Source organism: Pseudochaenichthys georgianus, chromosome 21, assembly GCF_902827115.2.
Source record: "Pseudochaenichthys georgianus chromosome 21, fPseGeo1.2, whole genome shotgun sequence".
In the NCBI taxonomy this organism is placed as follows: Eukaryota; Metazoa; Chordata; class Actinopteri; order Perciformes; family Channichthyidae; genus Pseudochaenichthys; species Pseudochaenichthys georgianus.
Window position 1 is genome coordinate 39497730 of NC_047523.1, and position 22195 is coordinate 39519924.

Here is a 22195-nt window from a genome sequence, read left to right on the forward strand (position 1 = left end):
AGTAATTATTTAGAATTTTGAATATTCTGGCTAAATAACATTGTCGTTTTTTGGTAGAGGGTATAAACATTTAGAACCAAGCTTTTAAAAAATAAGCATTTGACCTTTAAAATACAAAATATATGATATAATGTGGTGGGGACCTACATGGCACCGCATGCTAGAAATAACCATAGGGAATATGAAATTGCACGCTGATACAATTATGAAATGCAAACATCTCTAAATTGATGTCTTTATTGTTGAATTTCTTTATGAATTCCTTAATGTACCCATTATAATGTGTGTGTGTGTGTGTGTGTGTGTGTGTGTGTGTGTGTGTGTGTGTGTGTGTGTGTGTGTGTGTGTGTGTGTGTGTGTGTGTGTGTGTGTGTGTGTGTGTGTGTCCTCAGAGTGCACTGAACTCGACTGAACTCCAGTGAAACCGCGACTCATGTTACACACTCGTGACATTCTTTCGTGAAGCGCAGACGTCACCAATGTCAGTTGACGAGACATGGGACTGGCCAATGAAATCTATCGGTGGGGCACACGTTAACCAATGGTAGGCCGATATTTGTAGAGGGGGCGGGACAAATGTCAATTTTGCCACTAGCAGAAAGTGAGTGAAGAAGTCCGCCAAAGCGAAAAAAAGGGAAGATGGCGAAAGGTGGTCGGAGCCTGAGGAAAGTAGCGGAGTGCATCAGACACTTTCCTTCTGCTGCCAGCAGGGAAACACACTTAAGGAACAGCGTAAGGTAAAGTATTTTATATATTTAATCTGGGTTAAAACTGGGAAGTGTCAAATGAGGACACACCGCTGAGAAAAACAAAAAGTTAGCCACAACACATAAGATATCCAGCTGGGAATGAGTTATATCAGTGGTGTTAAGTAACTAAGTAGATTTACCAAAGTACTTAAGTGCAATTTTGAGGTAGGCTACTTGTACTTAACTTGAGTATTTCAATGTTGTGCTACTGTGTTCTTCTACTCCACTACAGTTCAGAGGTAAATGGTGTACTTGTTTTACTCCACTACATTAATACCTTTAGTTACTTTACAGATCTGGATTAATGATGTGAAATATAATCAAGTGTTAAATCAGACTTTAGTTCCACCTGGTGTACATTCACAAGCTACCCTGCAGTATACAAAGTTATTAAAACTAGCTGCACCTTTACCAGCGTTGAGAACACTTTGATGATCAATCATTATAAAACATGATCTTATAAAACGGATAAGTCAAATCAAGCAATCTGATATAATGAGCGTATATCACGGGTAGAATTGTAGTTACTTTTCACAAGTCATTATCCCTCCGCGTCTAACAAAGCTGGAAAGGTTAACTTCGACCTCCGGGGTAGCCTACTATGGAGGAGTGGATTGAGCAGTGCCTATCTCCAGAATAAGAAAAAAAAAGCACCTAAACGACGACATGCAGAGCTACGTGAAGAGCAGGTAGACTAACTGGAAAAGTACCACCATTCAAAAGCTTTCTGATGTGGGTCTTGAAACAAAGAAGATAAATGATGACCGTTCGTGGCCACAAGTGCAAAAGCTCTCTCTAGAGCTACTGGAAGCCCAATCTCGGGGACCGGAGAAAGTGGAGCAATATTCTCGCCACGCCAAGCAACAGCCTAGATTCTAGAACAACCTAAACCTATAAAAGTAACCACGTAAGCCATGCTACTGGTGCTGGACAGGTTTTCAGTGGGTGCACAACAGGGCCGTTTCTAGCTTTTTGGGGGCCCTATGCAAGATGCTGTTTGGGGACCCTAGTTTTAGCAGTTTTTTTAACTACAATGGGTGGATTCTGAAGCCTTTAAGATGATCTATGGAGATGCATCAATCTGTTACACTTTAATAGGAAAACAGGCTAATTTCACGAAAACCAAGCAATTGAAAATGACAAAAAATGATATTAAAAAGGTAAACAACAAGGCTCTTCTATGTCAATAAATGCAAGCGATGCAGCATTTACTCAACAATGTTTAATTTACATTTTTCATCTTCCTCCGACATGAAGGCTGTTAGCCCAACGTTGATTTGGACTTTATTACCCCAAAAACCCAAGCCACAGCTTTGCTATCATTGCAGTTTAGTCGTGTTTATATCCTACATATAATGCTTCACCGAACACACAGTGGCGACTGGTCATTAGGGGCAGGTGGGGCACAGCCCCACCTAGTGTCAGCAGAAAGTATTACAAATAATGATTACAAAAAAATGCAAAAAATAAATAACAAAATATATCAAATATATTTTAAGATCATGGTTAATCATCCGATTCGTCTGTATATTGCTGTTTTAGTCTGTGTTCTTCTAAGTAGTGTCTACAGTGTGTGCCTATTGAGCTGTTTAGAGCCATGTGGGACAAAACCCGATCATGCCCCTCCCTCTCACTGTCTAAGTGAACGGTGACTATAAAAACTAAACTGCGCATGCTCAGAGTATTGTCCTATTTAATGTGTGTGGCAAAAAAAATTATGACCATAGGGGCAAAGTGCTGCCATCCCCACCATACGCCATCTCACATAATTCAGAGCTGATTGGCTGTAAGTACGTGTGCCGTGAAAAGTGTGGTGTGTGAAGAGGAGGAGAGAGACGCGTCCTAAAACCAGGAAGTAAGCTGCGCATGGCTTCCCTCCACAAAAAAACAATGATATTTCTCCATAGGATTTTAGAAAATAGCTCAAATAAGATCTGTGGGAAACGTACCTGTTAGATGATAATATCCACATGTCTACCCTACTTTTATAATTTTCTAATCACAAATCTATCGATTAGATTTATGATAGACTTTTGAAACTACAAGAAGATAAGGAGGACTTTTACAAAAAAGTAATAGAGATTTTTGTCCAGAAGGACAGGCAAATGGACTTCATCTTCAAGTCAAGGTAAGACCGCAATTTTATTGAAAATGGGATCTTACTAAGAGAGAACAATTCAATATTTTAAATGATAAAATTAAAAAATGTCGGTATCCTTTTGTTGAACTGTCAGTTTAAAATTAATCGAAGCATCAGACAAAAAAGCTTTTGAAAATAATATTATATTTTGATTTAGGTCAAAATATAATATTTGTAAACCTGAAGAGTCAGTGGCAGTGCCTCAGCAGCCATGAACCTCACTGCAGAAGCTTATATAGTCATCTACGTTTTTTGTGCCCCACCACTTTTGTACATATAGAAACGCCACTGTGAACACAGGAGGGGGCTTGGCTCTCTACAACTAAAGACGGCTCATTTTAAATCTCCCCAAATATATTGAGGCTGAACCTGAACTTTGAATTCTCTGCTCCCATCATAATCTTGGCGATCTTGTTAAAATTGTGAATGCAAAATTAGAAATACTATGTAACTGGTTTGCAGTTAATAAATTATCCCTTAATGTGGCCAAAACAAATTACATATTATTCAATACAAAGTCTGAGAGTAGAAATGACTGCATTATACGGATTTGCAATACAGAGATAGAAAAAGTTGGTGCATGTACATTTTTAGGACTGCTTGTTGACGAAAAACTCAATTGGAAGCACCATATGAATTATGTACAGACTAAACTGTCAAAAACAATAGGTATTTTGTATCATACTAAGAACATTCTTGAAGAAAAGATACTCTTTATAACCGTCTATTTCTCCCTTACCTTTACTACTGCTCCGAAATATGGGGAAACACGTACTCAACAAATCTACAAAAAAAAGTATTACGAATAGTCTGTGGTGTTGGTAAATATGAACACACAACTCCCATATTTAAAAAAACTCAATCTATTAAAATGTGTTGAGATAGTACAGCTTAACACAGTACTGATTATGCACAACATTTTCCAAACAAAATGCCTAATAACATTCAAAAGCACTTCCAAACCACAGCGTGAACATATGAATGTAAAAAAAGTCACTTGAAAATAAGTGTTCACAATGTTTATATGCAATTATGCATTTGTTATTATTATTATTATTCATTTGCCAAGTACATGTGTACATATGTATATATTTATATATAGTATTTTAATTTCCAAAAAAGATAGTTGAAACTGCTATTGACATGTGCAGAAAATGACCCTATATCTATATGCATTTATTGTTTTCCTGCCCTAACTTTTATTTAATTTTTTCTCCTGTTTTCTTTATTTCTTTGTACTCCTTCATTTCTATATACGTTTTTGACGCAATAATGCCGCTGTATTAGGATGATGCACGGGAGGGCTACTTTCCACAAGCTATGCTTCAGCCCTCTCGCTTCTACTAATTGTGTTCATCTTTGTGTGTATGAATTAAACTTGTTTTGTTTTTTCGGGTGAATACAAATAAATAAATATATATATATACTTTCAGCTTGGGGGCCCCCTAGTGGCCGCGGGGGCCCTATGCCCCCGCATAGTCCGCCTATAGGAAGAAACGACCCTGCACAATAAACGGCAAAATACAAATTAATGTAAATAAACAGCCAAATAATCGATCAACGCCATCTGTGTAATATGCTCGCTAGCTGGCCTGTCCACACGGCAGCGTGTGTTGCTTCAACGGAGACACTTCCCATTCACTTTGAATGGTGACGTCAGGCTTTGCCGAACTGCATTGTGGTCGCTTCGCTTTGCCTCCGTTGCTCGCTTCGAAAGTTAAGAAAAGTTCAACTTTTCAAGATTCGACGGAAGAGTCCGCCAATCGAATCATATGCCAGTACAAGCGTTAGCCAATCAAACCGCGTGCTTGTGTGTCCGGGGCGGGAGATCCATGTGATTGGTTGTTGGTCACGCACCAGACACGCCCACCGGCAAGCTTCAACGCGGCGCTGTGTTGCATAGCAACCATCTCGCACTATGTTTTGTGCAGAAGGCAACGGAGGGACTATTTTATTTTTAACATCATTATTTACTAATAACAACTATTTAAATTGGAGTGTGTATTTTTCTTTCATATTGCCACACTTGGTAACCGTTTTATAAAAGCAATAGCTCACTTCAGGTCGTGATAGTTGTCGGCCCAACGCGACTTCGCTGTGATATAATGACCCTAACCACGGCCTGAGCTATATATATTATTCTGAAATGGATCAATCTGCATAATGAGTACTTTTACTACTTTAAGTATAATTTGATGATAATAATACTTTTCTACTTTTACTTGAGTAACATTTTGAATGCAGGACTTTTACTGTAACGGAGTATTCCCACACTCTGGTTATGGCTCCTTCTACTCCAATCCACAACATTTATTTGTTGGTTTTAGTTACTTTATATTCGTATAAATTATGAATTATTGTCATAGATTAAAATAAAATTCATAAGCTAGCAAGCAAATAATGTATTTTAAAAATCACAATTTTATATAAAACACAAGATCAATATACCAACAATTGCTTAAATGTAATAAAAGTAAAGCACATCAATTATGATCCTGTGATATACATATATGTTATTTAAAAATGTGCCATTCTGTATTTGGTTCTGAGCTCTAGGTATTTATGGAAGCATTTCTTACTACTTCAGCCTGACCCTTCTTCCAAGAAAGACAAAGTGGTAGCTATATTTGGCAGGATTTTTAGAACCTGTGACAGCTGTTGCAACTGCACTGAGTTTTTGCAATATCTCTGGACACACATTTTCTGTCTGGGGCTTAAAACCCTGCACAGGAACAAGTGTTTTATGCCAGCTGACAAGTGTTAGTTTAACTCAAGCCCCCTGCACAAAGCCCCCAGGAAGAGCACCAGACTCTGAAACCACTTTCGGTAGTGGCCAAACAGTGGACACGCATCTTCCGTGTCAGTCTGTGGGGCCATGTGGCCAAAGAGACATGTTGCTTATGACTAACATCAGGAAAGAGACGTCTGTTTAATAATCAGATTTAGATAAACCTTCCAGCAACAATTCAAGTCATTTGGTTTCAATATGGCTTCATGCACGCCTGAGCAATTCTTCTTGTACCCCGTCTCTTATACAGTATTTTGTTACTGGTAATTTGTATTTCATGTATATTTCCACATGCATATTTTTTTACTTTTTAATGCTATTTTATTTCTACTTCAGAAATAGTTTGGATTGTTTATTTCTAGTGTCTTACTTTCTCTTATTGCCTTGTTTTTTATGCTGCTGCAACCCAAAACATTCCCAAATTGGGATCAATAAAGTATCTGTCTGCCTGTCTGTCTGTCTGTCTGCCTGTCTGCCTGTCTGCCTGCCTGCCTGCCTGTCTGTCTGTCTGTCTGTCTGTCTGTCTGTCTGTCTGTCTGTCTGTCTGTCTGTCTGTCTGTCTGTCTGTCTGTCTGTCTGTCTGCCTGTCTGTCTGTCTGTCTGTCTGTCTGTCTGTCTGTCTGTCTGTCTGTCTGTCTGTCTGTCTGTCTGTCTGTCTGTCTGCCTGTCTGCCTGCCTGTCTGTCTGTCTGTCTGTCTGTCTGTCTGTCTGTCTGTCTGTCTGCCTGTCTGTCTGTCTGTCTGTCTGTCTGTCTGTCTGTCTGTCTGTCTGTCTGTCTGTCTGTCTGCCTGTCTGTCTGTCTGTCTGTCTGCCTGTCTGCCTGTCTGTCTGTCTGTCTGTCTGTCTGTCTGTCTATCTATCTATCTGTACCCAGTTTTCTTTAAATATCTATACGCTGCACTCTCTTTTTGTGAAACCTTTAAAAAGATCCAAGTCAACCTCTGACACAATGTCCTGGAAGTTGGCTCCATGATTAAAAGAGAGGTAGTCTATACACTCTTTGCCTTTTAGGTCAAAATGTTTCCATTAAACTTGTGATATTCACAGTGCCAACCACCCTGTTTGTCCTACATCCGTGCACTATTTTGGTCTCTGATGTGCACACTCACTGTCCTCCTCCTTTGCCCAGATTTCTGCACCTATACACTTGCACGGTCTTGTCAGTCTGAGGTCGCTGCCCATGTGTCTGATGTATCACATTTCAGGTAGTAGTGCCCTGCAGGCCGATAATGGAGCAGGAATCCCAAGCAGTGCGTCACGAGAAGCACAGAATAGGTTAAGCTGATGATGATATTAAGATGACATTAAGTGGTGACATAAGAGCTGCGTGAATCCAAACACATGCCCTGGGTGTCTATGCCAGGGACATTGTGGAACAGGGAGACATCAAAGTGTGTGTCTCTGAGCTGAGTTTTATGGTCATATTGAAGTTACGAACCATCCAGGATTGAAAGTCCTCACATTCATGGAGTCTCTGAGGACTTCAGGGTTAGAGAACATGATGCCACTGATCCATATCATCAGAAAGCAGCACGGTGGAAAGAAAGGGATCGAATTGGGACATTTTATGATCCTGGAGTGGAGTGCACCAGATGGGCGTAAACAAGTAGGGCTTAACTCTAACGCCGGGCTTAGCTACGTCCGACGTAGTGATTCAAATTTACACCGAGTGCACCAAGCCTGACTAGTCTCGGGCGTAGCTGCGCCTGGTCTTAAGATGCGCGTCCACGTGAATACACGCGAAACAGTAATTGTTGCCAAGCAACGCCATTTTACAGACTCAGACCGCAGAGAAGAGGGAATTCCCACACCCACAGCGTCAGCGATGACTCAAGGGGAATCCCAAATGGCCACACCCGAAAGAGAAAGAGGGATTTGTCAGAGCTACAGCGGGAACTGACGGAGAAAGAAATCGATGCTGGAGGGCCAATGGAACTTGTCTTATAGCCCGACATGCAGTTGTGCGATGAACATTAATCAGGTCTCCCACAGTATTTTTGAAAGGCCCCGTTCGCGTAGAATCTGAGCGCAATCAGCACCTGCAAGGTTGGGGAGAGCGCAGCGTTTCGATCTGATCCGTGCTGGAGTTGAGGGGAGATCTCCTCGATTAAATAAAAAAGGGCTTGTCTGCCGAAACGAAACCTCTCTATCAGTTCACTGAATAGATGTCCAGTGGGTTTGTTCGATCACGGACGACTCTTTCTCTTCTTAATGCCCTTTCGTTGTTAAACATGTAAACAAGACGCCCTGCCATCGTTAATATCCTTCTTGCCTGTTTTACGTTACTATGGATACTAGTCTGTCTTTCCGATTTACGCCTGCTCCATACTAGGCGTAAAAGTTACACCCAGGCGCAACGCATACAGGGCTTAAGTCTAAGTGGTGCACTAGTCATAACTTTAGTTTGGTCTTAACCTTCGGTTCTACGTCGGACGTAGAGTTACGTCCAGTTTACGCCCAGCTGGTGCACTCCACGCCTGATGATTGATCGTTTAGTAGTGGATTTTTTTTTTTTAGTCATTAAGATTTTTAATCAATTTTTCACATTTATATACAGAAATGAAAAAGATACACATACGATATAAGAGGATTCATAGTCAATTACGGTAGAAATTGCAAATATTTCTTTGGGGAAAAACAAAATAAAACTGATATCTTCGGAAAAAATATGTACAATTTTTTTCCCCTCAGAACTCTGACTTTAATCACAGAACAAAAAACACTTTTGGTTGGATTAAAAAAACATTTTATGCCCCTCACCCTCATCCGTATTTTAGAAACTTGACCCAGAAAATGCTTGGATTGTCTTCTTAATACATGACTAATACATATATTTCCATCCACAGACAAACTGATAAACCAACACATTTTGTGGCACTTGATATTAAAACGTTGGAGACATGTGTAGCCTAATCATGTCTCTACTCCCCCAGGCAAAACAGAAAATATGTACTTTAAAAGTAGACGCCGGGCAGGGTTAGTACACCTCATTTGATTTTGATGTAATGTGTCACAGTAAATGTGAACGAATCAATGTTCAGCAGGTGTTACGAGAAGGTTTTCTGTGGGAAATATCCAAGGAGTGTGAGTGGCAGCTTGTTGCTCTCATTGATTTACAGGTATTCTAGGGTAATTAATACCAGGCTTTATCAATGAGTGTACCGTCACAAAGAAAAGGGTTTCAGGTTTATGTGTGAGGCTAGAAAATACAGAAAACAACAAGGCAAGATTATTTAGAGAGCACAATTCAGACACAAGGAGATTACAAGTGCTTTAAATTAAGGGCATTGAAACATATTAATTATATCAAACACAAGGCATTAAAGGTGGGGTAGGTGATTCACTTCAGAAACACTTGTTATATTCCATGGAATGCTCTGAACATCCCGATAGCAATGAATATCTGAAATGCTTTGACAAAAAATCCATAAACAAACATCATCAGTGGAAGCCGTGGCGCTGTAAAAAGCACGACCAATCATCTGAGCCGGCTAAAGTAGCTGGATGGCCTACCTGCCTGTCAGCCTTCCATCTGGGCACAGACTGACCTCGTGCCCTCATTGGTCATGTGCGCGTTCGTGTGTGTTGGGGGAGGGGCTCTGTGAGGAAGTCTGAAGGAAGTGGCAGATTCTTTTGTACTTTCAATTTCTAGCGCACTCGAGCTGGTTTCTCCATTCTTACCTACCCTACATTTAAGTTTAGCATTTAAAACACAATAAAAACCAGAAAAAGTGAAAAAAACGAGCAAATAAAAAGTTAAAGACAACAAATAAATTGCATTTGAACGAAACAATGAAGAAACCAAAAGCAAGTAAATAAAACATTAAGGTGAAAAATAAGCAATGCATCTTATTTTTGGAAAGCAGGAGTAAATTATATGCCATTAAACCCGGATTTTAACAGTTATTCAGGAATATTTTTCCACAGATGAGGAGAATACATAAGCCCTTTCATAAAATTGCCCGATATTTGTATAAACAACAAAACATAGTTCATGTCATCTGTCGTTAGTGAGTGGTCTTTTGTGTGAATATTGTGTGTTTTGTGCTCAGATACCTGTCGTCATGTGGGGTCCTGAACACTCACATGCCCCCCCGCCCGGGTGCAGCCATGTTGGGGCCCGTCGTCACGTTACCCGTCCGCAGCTTCTTCAACCTGGCCAACACCTTCTCCAAGAGGAAGGAGTACTCCGAGAGACGTGTCATCGGGTGAGTCATGTGATGCAGGAAAATTACGTTTAAAAAAAAAAAAAAGTGTTTCTGTTTATTGGGTTTCGCATTAGCATACAGCTGCTACATTAGAGCAGAGAGGGCAACAGTACACACATCCTTTACTCAAGTGGTGTTTAAAAATACTCTGGTGAAAGTAGAAGGACTGACTAAACTTCTTTACTCAAGTCAAAGTAAAGACGCTTTGAAGTGTACTTCAGTAGAAAGTACCCATAACTAGCAGCTGCTTTAAAGAGTACCTGACCTCCCTTTATATTAATAGAACAATAATGTCATTGTTAGCTAATGAATGTTTCCATGGTGACCAACGGCAACATGACAACGTTTCCATTGGTCCCTCTTCTTTAGAGAAGACCAGGAAGTGATGGATACACGGATCGTGTTCAAACCAATAGGCACGCAGTGACTCTAAAGAATAATGACCACGCACCAAACACACATTCAGACTAAAGGAACCAGCTGTTTGGGAAATGAGAGAAGTAGAAAGTACAAGTATTTGAGTTCAACATGTAAGAAGTAGAAAGTACAGGTATTTGAGTTCAACATGTAAGAAGTAGAAAGTACAGGTATTTGGGTTCAACATGTGAGAAGTAGAAAGTACAGGTATTTGAGTTCAACATGTAAGAAGTAGAAAGTACAGGTATTTGGGTTCAACATGTAAGAAGTAGAAAGTACAGGTATTTGAGTTCAACATGTGAGAAGTAGAAAGTACAGGTATTTGGGTTCAACATGTAAGAAGTAGAAAGTACAGGTATTTGTGTTCAACATGTGAGAAGTAGAAAGTACAGGTATTTGTGTTCAACATGTTAGAAGTAGAAAGTACAGGTATTTGGGTTCAACATGTAAGAAGTAGAAAGTACAGGTATTTGGGTTCAACATGTAAGAAGTAGAAAGTTCAGGTATTTGTGTTCAACATGGAAGAAGTAGAAAGTACAGGTATTTGGGTTCAACATGTAAGAAGTAGAAAGTACAGGTATTTGAGTTCAACATGTGAGAAGTAGAAAGTACAGGTATTTGGGTTCAACATGTAAGAAGTAGAAAGTACAGGTATTTGGGTTCAACATGTGAGAAGTAGAAAGTACAGGTATTTGTGTTCAACATGTTAGAAGTAGAAAGTACAGGTATTTGTGTTCAACATGTTAGAAGTAGAAAGTACAGGTATTTGGGTTCAACATGTAAGAAGTAGAAAGTTCAGGTATTTGGGTTCAACATGTAAGAAGTAGAAAGTACAGGTATTTGGGTTCAACATGTAAGAAGTAGAAAGTTCAGGTATTTGTGTTCAACATGTAAGAAGTAGAAAGTACAGGTATTTGTGTTCAACATGTAAGAAGTAGAAAGTACAGGTATTTGGGTTCAACATGTAAGAAGTAGAAAGTTCAGGTATTTGTGTTCAACATGTAAGAAGTAGAAAGTACAGGTATTTGGGTTCAACATGTAAGAAGTAGAAAGTACAGGTATTTGGGTTCAACATGTAAGAAGTAGAAAGTACAGGTATTTGGGTTCAACATGTAAGAAGTAGAAAGTACAGGTATTTGTGTTCAACATGTAAGAAGTAGAAAGTACAGGTATTTGTGTTCAACATGTAAGAAGTAGAAAGTACAGGTATTTGAGTTCAACATGAGAGAAGTAGAAAGTACAGGTATTTGAGTTCAACATGTGAGAAGTAGAAAGTACAGGTATTTGTGTTCAACATGTGAGAAGTAGAAAGTACAGGTATTTGGGTTCAACATGTTAGAAGTAGAAAGTACAGGTATTTGGGTTCAACATGAGAGAAGTAGAAAGTACAGGTATTTGAGTTCAACATGTAAGAAGTAGAAAGTACAGGTATTTGGGTTCAACATGTAAGAAGTAGAAAGTACAGGTATTTGGGTTCAACGTGTAAGAAGTAGAAAGTACAGGTATTTGAGTTCAACATGTAAGAAGTAGAAAGTACAGGTATTTGGGTTCAACATGTAAGAAGTAGAAAGTACAGGTATTTGGGTTCAACGTGTAAGAAGTAGAAAGTACAGGTATTTGAGTTCAACATGTAAGAAGTAGAAAGTACAGGTATTTGGGTTCAACATGTAAGAAGTAGAAAGTACAGGTATTTGGGTTCAACGTGTAAGAAGTAGAAAGTACAGGTATTTGGGTTCAACATGTGAGAAGTAGAAGTACAGGTATTTGTGTTCAACATGTAAGAAGTAGAAAGTACAGGTATTTGTGTTCAACATGTAAGAAGTAGAAAGTACAGGTATTTGTGTTCAACATGTAAGAAGTAGAAAGTACAGGTATTTGAGTTCAACATGTAAGAAGTAGAAAGTACAGGTATTTGTGTTCAACATGTAAGAAGTAGAAAGTACAGGTATTTGAGTTCAACATGTAAGAAGTAGAAAGTACAGGTATTTGAGTTCAACATGAGAGAAGTAGAAAGTACAGGTATTTGAGTTCAACATGAGAGAAGTAGAAAGTACAGGTATTTGTGTTCAACATGTAAGAAGTAGAAAGTACAGGTATTTGAGTTCAACATGAGAGAAGTAGAAAGTACAGGTATTTGTGTTCAACATGTAAGAAGTAGAAAGTACAGGTATTTGAGTTCAACATGAGAGAAGTAGAAAGTACAGGTATTTGTGTTCAACATGTAAGAAGTAGAAAGTACAGGTATTTGAGTTCAACATGTAAGAAGTAGAAAGTACAGGTATTTGGGTTCAACATGTAAGAAGTAGAAAGTACAGGTATTTGGGTTCAACAGGTAAGAAGTAGAAAGTACAGGTATTTGGGTTCAACATGTAAGAAGTAGAAAGTTCAGGTATTTGTGTTCAACATGTAAGAAGTAGAAAGTACAGGTATTTGGGTTCAACATGTAAGAAGTAAAAGTAAAAAGTCGTCAGAAAAATAAGTAGTGGAGTAAAGTACTGATACCAGAAAAATGTACTTAAGTACAGCAATGAAGTATTTGTACTCCACTACTTCCCACCTCTGCATTAGAGCAATTATCAAGAGTAGGAAAGTACATCTTTATTGTAAAAGACAATATAAAAAGCACCAACTGAAATATTGCTGAAAACCAGAGCAATTAAAAAATATAGAAATCCATTTGAACCCGGACCCATTTCTACTTTTGGGGAAATGAAGGGGAACGTAATTTAGACTAAATAGACCACCTCGAACTCGTTTCTCACAAGAACCCCCCCTAGTGTCAAATATCTGAAATGTATATATATGTCAAATTGGGCTTTAATGGTAAAATAACTCTTATTTATAACTTCATTAATGAGGATGATTTGTTGGTTTGAATTAGTTTGAACATTCTTTGAATTGAAGAATAAAGAACATCAACTCAATATAATTGAATCCGTTATTAACTGAGCAGATCATAATCATATTTCTAATTGTTTATGTCACGGTGAAAGTTTAGGGTTAAAGTCCCGATGTGTCACAGCGATGTTTGTCTCTTTTGTTTCATATCAATTTGATCAAGAAATGTTTCCACAACAGGTTGAATGTAATAAAGCGCATGTTATGCAAGCATTTTAATTCTTAAATGGCTTGAATTTTAGCAACAAACAAAAAGCTTTTGAAATGTAGCTCGTTCTGTCACATGGACCTCTTGGACATGTTGTCATGGGAACACAAAGTCACATGACCTGGACCATGACCCACCAGACTGTTCAGTGTGTGTCACTGAGGGACTTCACGAGATGGGATTGTGATTTTCTCTTAATGCTCTCTTTCAATCTAATTAAAAAAAATGTTGAAGTATATCGCGATCATTATTGCAAGTTAAAACCGCGAAGACGAACACAAGGTTTATTTGAGCTTGAAATGCCCTTGTTGGGCTAATAATACAGAACACTAAAACGGCACATTATAGTATTAACAATAGAGATGTTGATAAAATAACATTCTCAATTGTAAACAATGCCAGACATTAAAGAAGTTAACAGGAAGTCCTGAATATAAACTGGTTACCTGTGAGGTGCAAATGCAAACTATACACCAATACCTGTAAGGACCACAGATGTGTATTACAACGTTTTTACAATTCAATCTCTAGAGGCATATGGTTTAAAGAAAGCTGCGACCCGATCATAGCCCTTTACAAAAATCGCTAATGTGTGAGTGATTGTTTTAATGCCTTATCTCTCTACGTATGCATTTCTGTGTGACGCACTAGTGTTCCATTGAGATAACGAGTTTAGAGATAAGTCTGCTTGTATACATAGCTTTAGGCCACTGCAGATATTTCCCTCAGCTGTGTGATGGAGTTATACACCTATTGTGCAAAATCCACTTCCTCACGTCTCTTCTACGTCAACATGTGTCCCCTCTTCTTCATGTCTCTTCTACATCAACATGTGTCCCCTCTTCTTCATGTCTCTTCTACATCAACATGTGTCCCCTCTTCGTCATGTCCCTTCTTCTACATCAACATGTGTCTCCTCTTCTTCATGTCTCTTCTACATCAACATGTGTCCCCTCTTCTTCATGTCTCTTCTACATCAACATGTGTCCCCTCTTCTCCATGTCTCTTCTACATCAACATGTGTCCCCTCTTCTCCACGTCTCTTCTACATCAACATGTGTCCCCTCTTCGTCATGTCTCTTCTACATCAACATGTGTCCCCTCTTCTTCATGTCTCTTCTACATCAACATGTGTCCCCTCTTCGTCATGTCTCTTCTACATCAACATGTGTCTCCTCTTCTTCATGTCTCTTCTACATCAACATGTGTCCCCTCTTCTTCATGTCTCTTCTACATCAACATGTGTCCCCTCTTCTCCATGTCTCTTCTACATCAACATGTGTCCCCTCTTCTCCATGTCTCTTCTACATCAACATGTGTCCCCTCTTCTACATCAACATGTGTCCCCTCTTCTCCATGTCTCTTCTACATCAACATGTGTCCCCTCTTCTCCCATGTCTCTTCTACATCAACATGTGTCCCCTCTTCTCCATGTCTTTTCTACATCAACATGTGTCCCCTCTTCTCCATGTCTCTTCTACATCAACATGTGTCCCCTCTTCTCCATGTCTCTTCTACATCAACATGTGTCCCCTCTTCTTCATGTCTCTTCTACATCAACATGGTCCCCTCTTCTTCATGTCTCTTCTACATCAACATGTGTCCCCTCTTCTTCATGTCTCTTCTACATCAACATGTGTCCCCTCTTCTTCATGTCTCTTCTACATCAACACGTGTCCCCTCTTCTTCATGTCTTCTACATCAACACGTGTCCCCTCTTCTTCATGTCTCTTCTACATCAACACGTGTCCCCTCTTCTTCATGTCTTCTACATCAACACGTGTCCCCTCTTCTTCATGTCTCTTCTACATCAACATGTGTCCCCTCTTCTTCATGTCTCTTCTACATCAACATGTGTCCCCTCTTCTTCATGTCTTCTACATCAACACGTGTCCCCTCTTCTTCATGTCTCTTCTACATCAACATGTGTCCCCTCTTCTTCATGTCTCTTCTACATCAACATGTGTCCCCTCTTCTTCATGTCTCTTCTACATCAACATGTCTCTCCTCTTCTTCATGTCTCTTCTACATCAACATGTGTCCCCTCTTCTTCATGTCTCTTCTACATCAACATGTCTCCTCTTCTTCATGTCTCTTCTACATCAACACGTGTCCCCTCTTCTTCATGTCTCTTCTACATCAACATGTCTCTCCTCTTCTTCATGTCTCTTCTACATCAACATGTGTCCCCTCTTCTTCATGTCTCTTCTACATCAACATGTCTCTCCTCTTCTTCATGTCTCTTCTACATCAACATGTGTCCCCTCTTCTCCATGTCTCTTCTACATCAACACGTGTCCCTTCTTCTTCATGTCTCTTCTACGTCAACACGTGTCCCCTCTTCTTCATGTCTCTTCTACATCAACACGTGTCCCCTCTTCTTCATGTCTCTTCTACATCAACACGTGTCCCCTCTTCCTCATGTCTCTTCTACATCAACATGTGTCCCCTCTTCTCCATGTCTCTTCTACATCAACATGTGTCCCCTCTTCTTCATGTCTCTTCTACATCAACATGTGTCCCCTCTTCTTCATGTCTCTTCTACATAAACTCTGTGGAAGTTTGTTATATAAAAACCTGTCTGAAAATTAGATAAAAATGTGTCCCCGTGTGTCAGGGAACTCACAAAGGAATGAATAACTTTCTTAACATACTGGCTTGTGTAACCATTAGCCAATCAGCAACCAAGGTAACCCCCCCCCCCCCTATCACCTGAATCCCCTCTAGAGCACCATTGAGTTCTTTGTAACCAAATGTCTCTCAGAGGGGCGTGGGGAGTGGCTCCTTATTTTCATCTGAAGTAACAGACAGAGAATCAGCACTTTGGAAACAGGGCTGAAACAGAGGGGATTATGGGTAATGCTGCAATGATCTGTTTGGAGCCAATCAGAGACATGTTTTGTATATATCTGAGACCTGTTGATGAAAAACAGTATAATAGGGGACCCTTAAGTAATGACTTACACACTTTTTGAAAAGTTACATTGAGGTGTCCAAATGTCTGTCCTCGAAAAAAGCAGTGGTCACCAACCAGTCGATCGCGATGCGGGTAGATCGCGCACCGGTGCCACTTGATTGACGTATCTTTGAGACATTCCCTGTCGCTCCCGAAAATAATAGACTGACTTCAAGTGATGCTGCATATTTGACCGTGATTTAATTGTAATACACGTTTCAAAATGATGCCGAAGTAACAACATACTGATACCGGTTAGTAAGAACCATGAATTAATGCTTTGACAAGTCTGCAGACAGACGGCAGAGAAACACCTTTTAAAATGCGTGTTTTCTGAATGGAGCTTGGCTAAGCTAACGCAGTATATGCTCCGACCGTCCATTCTCACAACAACGGCCTACAGACATAAATAAACCAGCGACTGTATCCTCCATGACACAGGCAGTCTGTGGTTTGGACTTGTTTAACTTCTGTCTAGTTTCTGAACAGATACGAGGAGCTGTGAGCTCTGAGTGCTAACGGCTAACGGCTGATGTTTTGGTTTTCTGATTCAACGTCAGTGACGGCAGGCTGAGATCCTCACCGCTGATTGGCTACCGCGCGAACGCGTCATTCGCATCGCGTCTGGTGTGAACGCACCAATGGTTTATGCAAGGATAAAGAATGTTAGAATTTTGAATTTGTAAGAATTGTGTTAATAACTAGTTTTCATGTTAATGTTAAATGTTGCACTTGCATGAAGCTTCAGTGGATAAGCCTCACAGTTAAAATGGCACTTTATGTTATCTGCTCACTGCAAGATGTCGTTTTTTTATTTGTTGCTGTTAACAAAATAATATACTCAAACACATGGAAAATAAGCTACATACATTTATATTTAGGATTGTAATGAAGGAATGAATTAAACTTAAAATGATAGGTATGATGTAAATATATATACTTCAGTCAGACAACTCACGTGTTTCTTAATATGTTTATTAGAAGCAGCATATAGTTTGAGTTTGCCGTCTATGCTCGCGCCTCATCACTCCACAGATTTACAAAGAACATTGAGTGATGATTAGATAACTATCCCCCGAGCCTACAGGTGGAGCTGGGGTGGAAGCTGGGGTGGTGGGGGGGCAGGCGAGCAGCAGCAACATGAAACACAGCAGCAGGAACTTGAACGCAGCAGCAGGTACTTGGACGCAGCAGCAGGTACTTGGACGCAGCAGCAGGTACTTGGACGCAGCAATAGCCAGTGAACACAGCAGCAGCAGCAACATAGCGAGGCAGAGGCAGGAAGACATGGCAGCTTAAATAGAGCGGCATGTTTAGGAGAATGTGTTTGGTTGGTTGTCAGAGGGACGAGGTGCGTCACGTGTTCATGTATCATTGGTGCTCGAGTTGACTTCCTGAACGAGCTCGCAGGCTTCGCCCCATTTGTCCTTTTTGACATGTTAGTTATGTTGTGTTCTTGGTTTAATCAAATTGGAAGTTGCACCAACTGATTTGATGTAATTCAGATGCAATTAGCCGACATAAAAGGCCTCAAATTGGAAGTACTGTCTGGGCCGTCTTCTTCACTCAATTCTGCAATAGGTAGATCTCGCCTTTCACCTAGGCCGGGGAACTTGGGCTTAAAAAGGTTGGTGACCACTGCTCTAAAGTAACAGACTCAGAATCAGCGCTTTGGAAACAGGGCAGAAACAGAGGGGATTATGGGTAACGCTGCAATGATCTGTTTGGTGTTTCAGCCAATCAGTGACGAGTTCTGTATATATCTGAGACCTGTGATATATTGATGAAAAACGGTATAATAGGGGACCTTAAGTCTCCTCTCTTGCACTGTGTCCCTTTCTTCTCGTCCCCTCTATCTCTGTTCCTGATCGACCTATTAAACACTACTACTTAAAATAAATGAGCCATTCATCTTGTTGCGTGCCAGCCTTGTTTAGTGTTTATTGTTACTTCACAGTCGCTGACCTTCACCTGCTTCCTGTCCTGCCCACACACACACACACACACACACACACACACACACACACACACACACACACACACACACACACACACACACACACACACACCCACCCTCACTCTCTCTCTCTCCTACCGACTCATCTACCTAATTTCGGTATTTGCTTTCTTACTTCTTTACCAACTCACTAAAGTACCTACTGACTTACTAAAGGTGTTACTTAATGACTTACTTAAGTATGTACACACACACACCCTCACACTCTTTCTCTCCTACCGACTTATCTACCTAATTTCTGTATTTGCTTTGAGTTACTTCTTTACCAACTCACAGTACTTACTGACTTACTAAAGGACTTACTTAATGACTTACTTAAGTATGTCCTGACCTTCTCCTGCTTCCTGTCTCTCTCTCACACACACACACACACACACACACACACACACACACACACACACACACACACACCACACACACACACACACACACACACACCCTCACTCTCTCTCTCTCTCCTACCGACTCATCTACCTAATTTCGGTATTTGCTTTCTTACTTCTTTACCAACTCACAGTACTTACTGACTTACTAAAGGACTTACTTAATGACTTACTTAAGTATGTCCTGACCTTCTCCTGCTTCCTGTCACACACACACACACACACACACACACACACACACACACACACACACACACACACACACACACACACACACACACACACACACACACACACACACACACACACACACAGAGAGCTTATGACTAATTTCCTCCCTCACCCCCCAGGTTTTCCATGCAGGAGATCTATGACGTGGTGAACGGGGTGGAGAACTACCGCCTGTTCGTTCCCTGGTGCAAGAAGTCCGATGTTGTGTTCAAGCGCGCCGGGTTCTGCAAGGCTAAAGTAGCCGTGGGCTTTCCACCTGTGATGGAGAACTACACTTCACTGGTCACTTCAGTATGCCCCCACCTGGTCAAGGTGAGGTACTGCACCATAGGCCTATATCACTAAATGCATACTTTCCGAAATCCACTCTCTTGGTTTGCATGGTAGAGAAAAAGCTTGATGTTTTAATTGCCCATGGTTTCGAGGCATTGCTCATGAGCATCTGAATTACTTTTGCTTATGAAACTTGCATACATTTAAGTGGAGGTTATTTTCTAAAGCCATGGTCCTGCTACTTTTCATTAAATAAAGCATGATGCTCAGTGAGAAAGTCCAAGACATCCACCCCTAATATTTGAAAAAACATACAGTATAAAGTAAGTAACAGTCCTCACAATGAGGATGATGCATGTGTTGTACATGTGCATGTGTTGTACATGTGTTGTACTTCATTGTATACACAATTCCCACCAAAGTCAACCTTAAATACTAGTTATTTGCAGCGAACTCATTGCATTAACAAGTACATTGTGTTTGTTGGCAGGCGGCCTGTTCTGATGGGAAACTGTTCAACCACCTGGAGACGGTGTGGCGTTTCAGCCCTGGACTCCCAGGATACCCTCGTACCTGCACGGTGGATTTCTCTGTGAGTAGTAAACAGTGTTATCTCTGGCTTCATACCACTGTAGTTACCAGATTAATTCAGCAGACTTGTGACTCGCTGGAGGCCGTATCTACAGCTCTCACTGCGCTGCGTGTCTCCAGACAGATGATGTTATGAACCCAAACACGACACAGTTTGGTGTCTAAGCGTCTCTGGGACTCTCACAACTTGCACAAAGAAGCAAAAGTGGTTATTTCTGCCATGACTTATAAAACATTGTTGGTATCTAAACGTCTACATGGACATACTGTAAGCCCCGCCTCCTCTCCGGTGCGTCTAGCTTGAGTGACGCAAGTAAACACCTCGAATGCCAAGAAGCATCATCAGAAACAAACCAAGTATGACAACATATATTAAGGATCTGTCAGCATGTGTTGCTTTAGAAAAACTAACATACATTACTAAAGGCAAGCTGGCAGTTTTTGAAAATATCTGGGGGTGCTTCATGGAGTTTTTGAAAAATAATGATCAGTAAAACCAAAGACCGGGGCGGGGAGGGAATCTGATTATAAAGTGTCGTAGCCCACGTCATATTCTTTCAGATTCCTGTTCTTTGTTATCCCTGTATCATCTGTATATTTACATGCCTATTCATTTGATTGTACACTGTATCTGCCACCTAGACTGACCATTTTATGTATGTGTAATGTTTGTTATATTTGAAAACTTCAATACAAATATTGTTAGATAAAAAAAGAAGCATTATAAGACGTGTTTAATAGAGAATTAAACTCGGCTCCTCTCCTCTGTCCTCAGATCTCCTTCGAGTTTCGCTCCCTCCTCCACTCCCAGCTGGCTCACGTGTTCTTCGACGAGGTGGTGAAGCAGATGGTTTCTGCGTTCATTCGTCGCACCTCCAAGCTGCACGGAGCCGAGACGGCCATCCCTCAAGAGCTCATGTTCCACGAGATCCACCACACGTAGCGCTGCACAGACAGACAGGGAAACAGACAGGAAACAGACAGGAAACAGACAGACAGGAAACAGACAGGAAACAGACAGGAAACAGACAGGAAACAGACAGGAAACAGACAGGAAACAGACAGGAAACAGACAGGAAACAGACAGGAAACACAGACAGGAAACACAGACAGGAAACAGACAGGAAACAGACAGGAAACAGACAGGAAACATACAGGAAACAGACAGGAAACATACAGGAAACAGACAGGAAACATACAGGAAACAGACAGGAAACAGACAGGAAACAGACAGGAAACAGACAGGAAACAGACAGGAAACAGACAGGAAACATACAGGAAACAGACAGACAACACAGACAGGAAACACAGACAGGAAACACAGACAGGAAACAGACAGGAAACAGACAGGAAACAGACAGGAAACAGACAGGAAACAGACAGGAAACACAGACAGACAGACAGACAGACAGACAGGAGACAGACAGACAGGAGACAGACAGACAGGAGACAGACAGACAGGAAACAGACAGACAGAAAACAGACAGACAGACAGACAGACAGACAGACAGACAGCAGACAGACAGACAGACAGACGACAGACAGAAAAACAGACAGACAGAAAACAGACAGACAGACAGACGGAAAACAGACAGACAGACGGAAAACACAACGCCAAAGTCAGACAGGAAGTAGAGACTCGCACTGATGCCTTTCTCACAGCATCGACCAAGTTAATTCCCAACAGTTTCCCATCTCTCCCTTTTTTATTTTTTTAATAAATTATATATTTTTGTTGTGGATCCACCAGCTCACTTTCATCTCGGTGCTACAAACAAATGCATACTTGTTTCCATTTCAACTCATTTCCATTATGGGAATTAAACAACCGGTGCCTGGTTATGAAACTTGAGATCACGGGGTAAAACGAGTGTGTTGTGGGTGATGATAAAAGAGACTATCTGATCACATCCTGCAATGATTAGATAATAATCGACCACTTAAAGTCCTTTTTTATGCAAAAATGGCACTCGATAAATATCAGAGGGCAAGATAATGTATTATAACTGTCTTGTTCTCTCTCAGTAACATTCAGAAAATATTGACTTTATAACCACATGTGATGAAGAAAACCTGCAAATAAGCCATTTTTTAAAGCTGGAACCAGAGAATATTTTGCCTTAAAAATGACTGAAACATGTATTTGATAATATAATACAGTTGCAGGTTGTTTTCTAAAGAAAGACTAATTGATCAAATGACTATTTTGGGTCCAACAAACACTGGTTATGAAAGCTTGTTTACTGCAGTGGAAATAAAGGGTTGAAGATATAGAAAGTCTGAAGTTACAGCTCACAGATTACTTATGGATCTTGTTACAGAGGTTAAAGAGAGAG

The 22195-nt window shown here is 40.4% G+C and overlaps 1 protein-coding gene across 1 annotated transcript; it reads left to right on the forward strand.

The window, feature by feature from the left end:
- The first annotated feature begins 596 nt into the window (after positions 1-596).
- Positions 597-20880, forward strand: coq10b (coenzyme Q10B). Its single transcript, XM_034109351.2, has 5 exons — positions 597-737; positions 9730-9885; positions 19115-19307; positions 19759-19860; positions 20635-20880. The coding sequence occupies exons 1-5, from the start codon at positions 640-642 to the stop codon at positions 20800-20802; spliced, it is 717 nt and encodes a 238-aa protein (XP_033965242.1). The 5' UTR covers positions 597-639; the 3' UTR covers positions 20803-20880.
- Positions 20881-22195: the final 1315 nt, after the last annotated feature.

What these genes read in the sequence shown, in the direction of transcription:
- coq10b (XM_034109351.2), top strand. Translation starts at nt 640, where the DNA reads ATGGCGAAAGGTGGTCGGAGCCTGAGGAAAGTAGCGGAGTGCATCAGA. An exon ending in CACTTAAGGAACAGCGTAAG is followed by an intron (nt 738 to 9,729) that starts GTAAAGTATTTT and finishes TTTTGTGCTCAG; the next exon opens with ATACCTGTCGTCATGTGGGG. An exon ending in TATGCCCCCACCTGGTCAAG is followed by an intron (nt 19,308 to 19,758) that starts GTGAGGTACTGC and finishes GTTTGTTGGCAG; the next exon opens with GCGGCCTGTTCTGATGGGAA.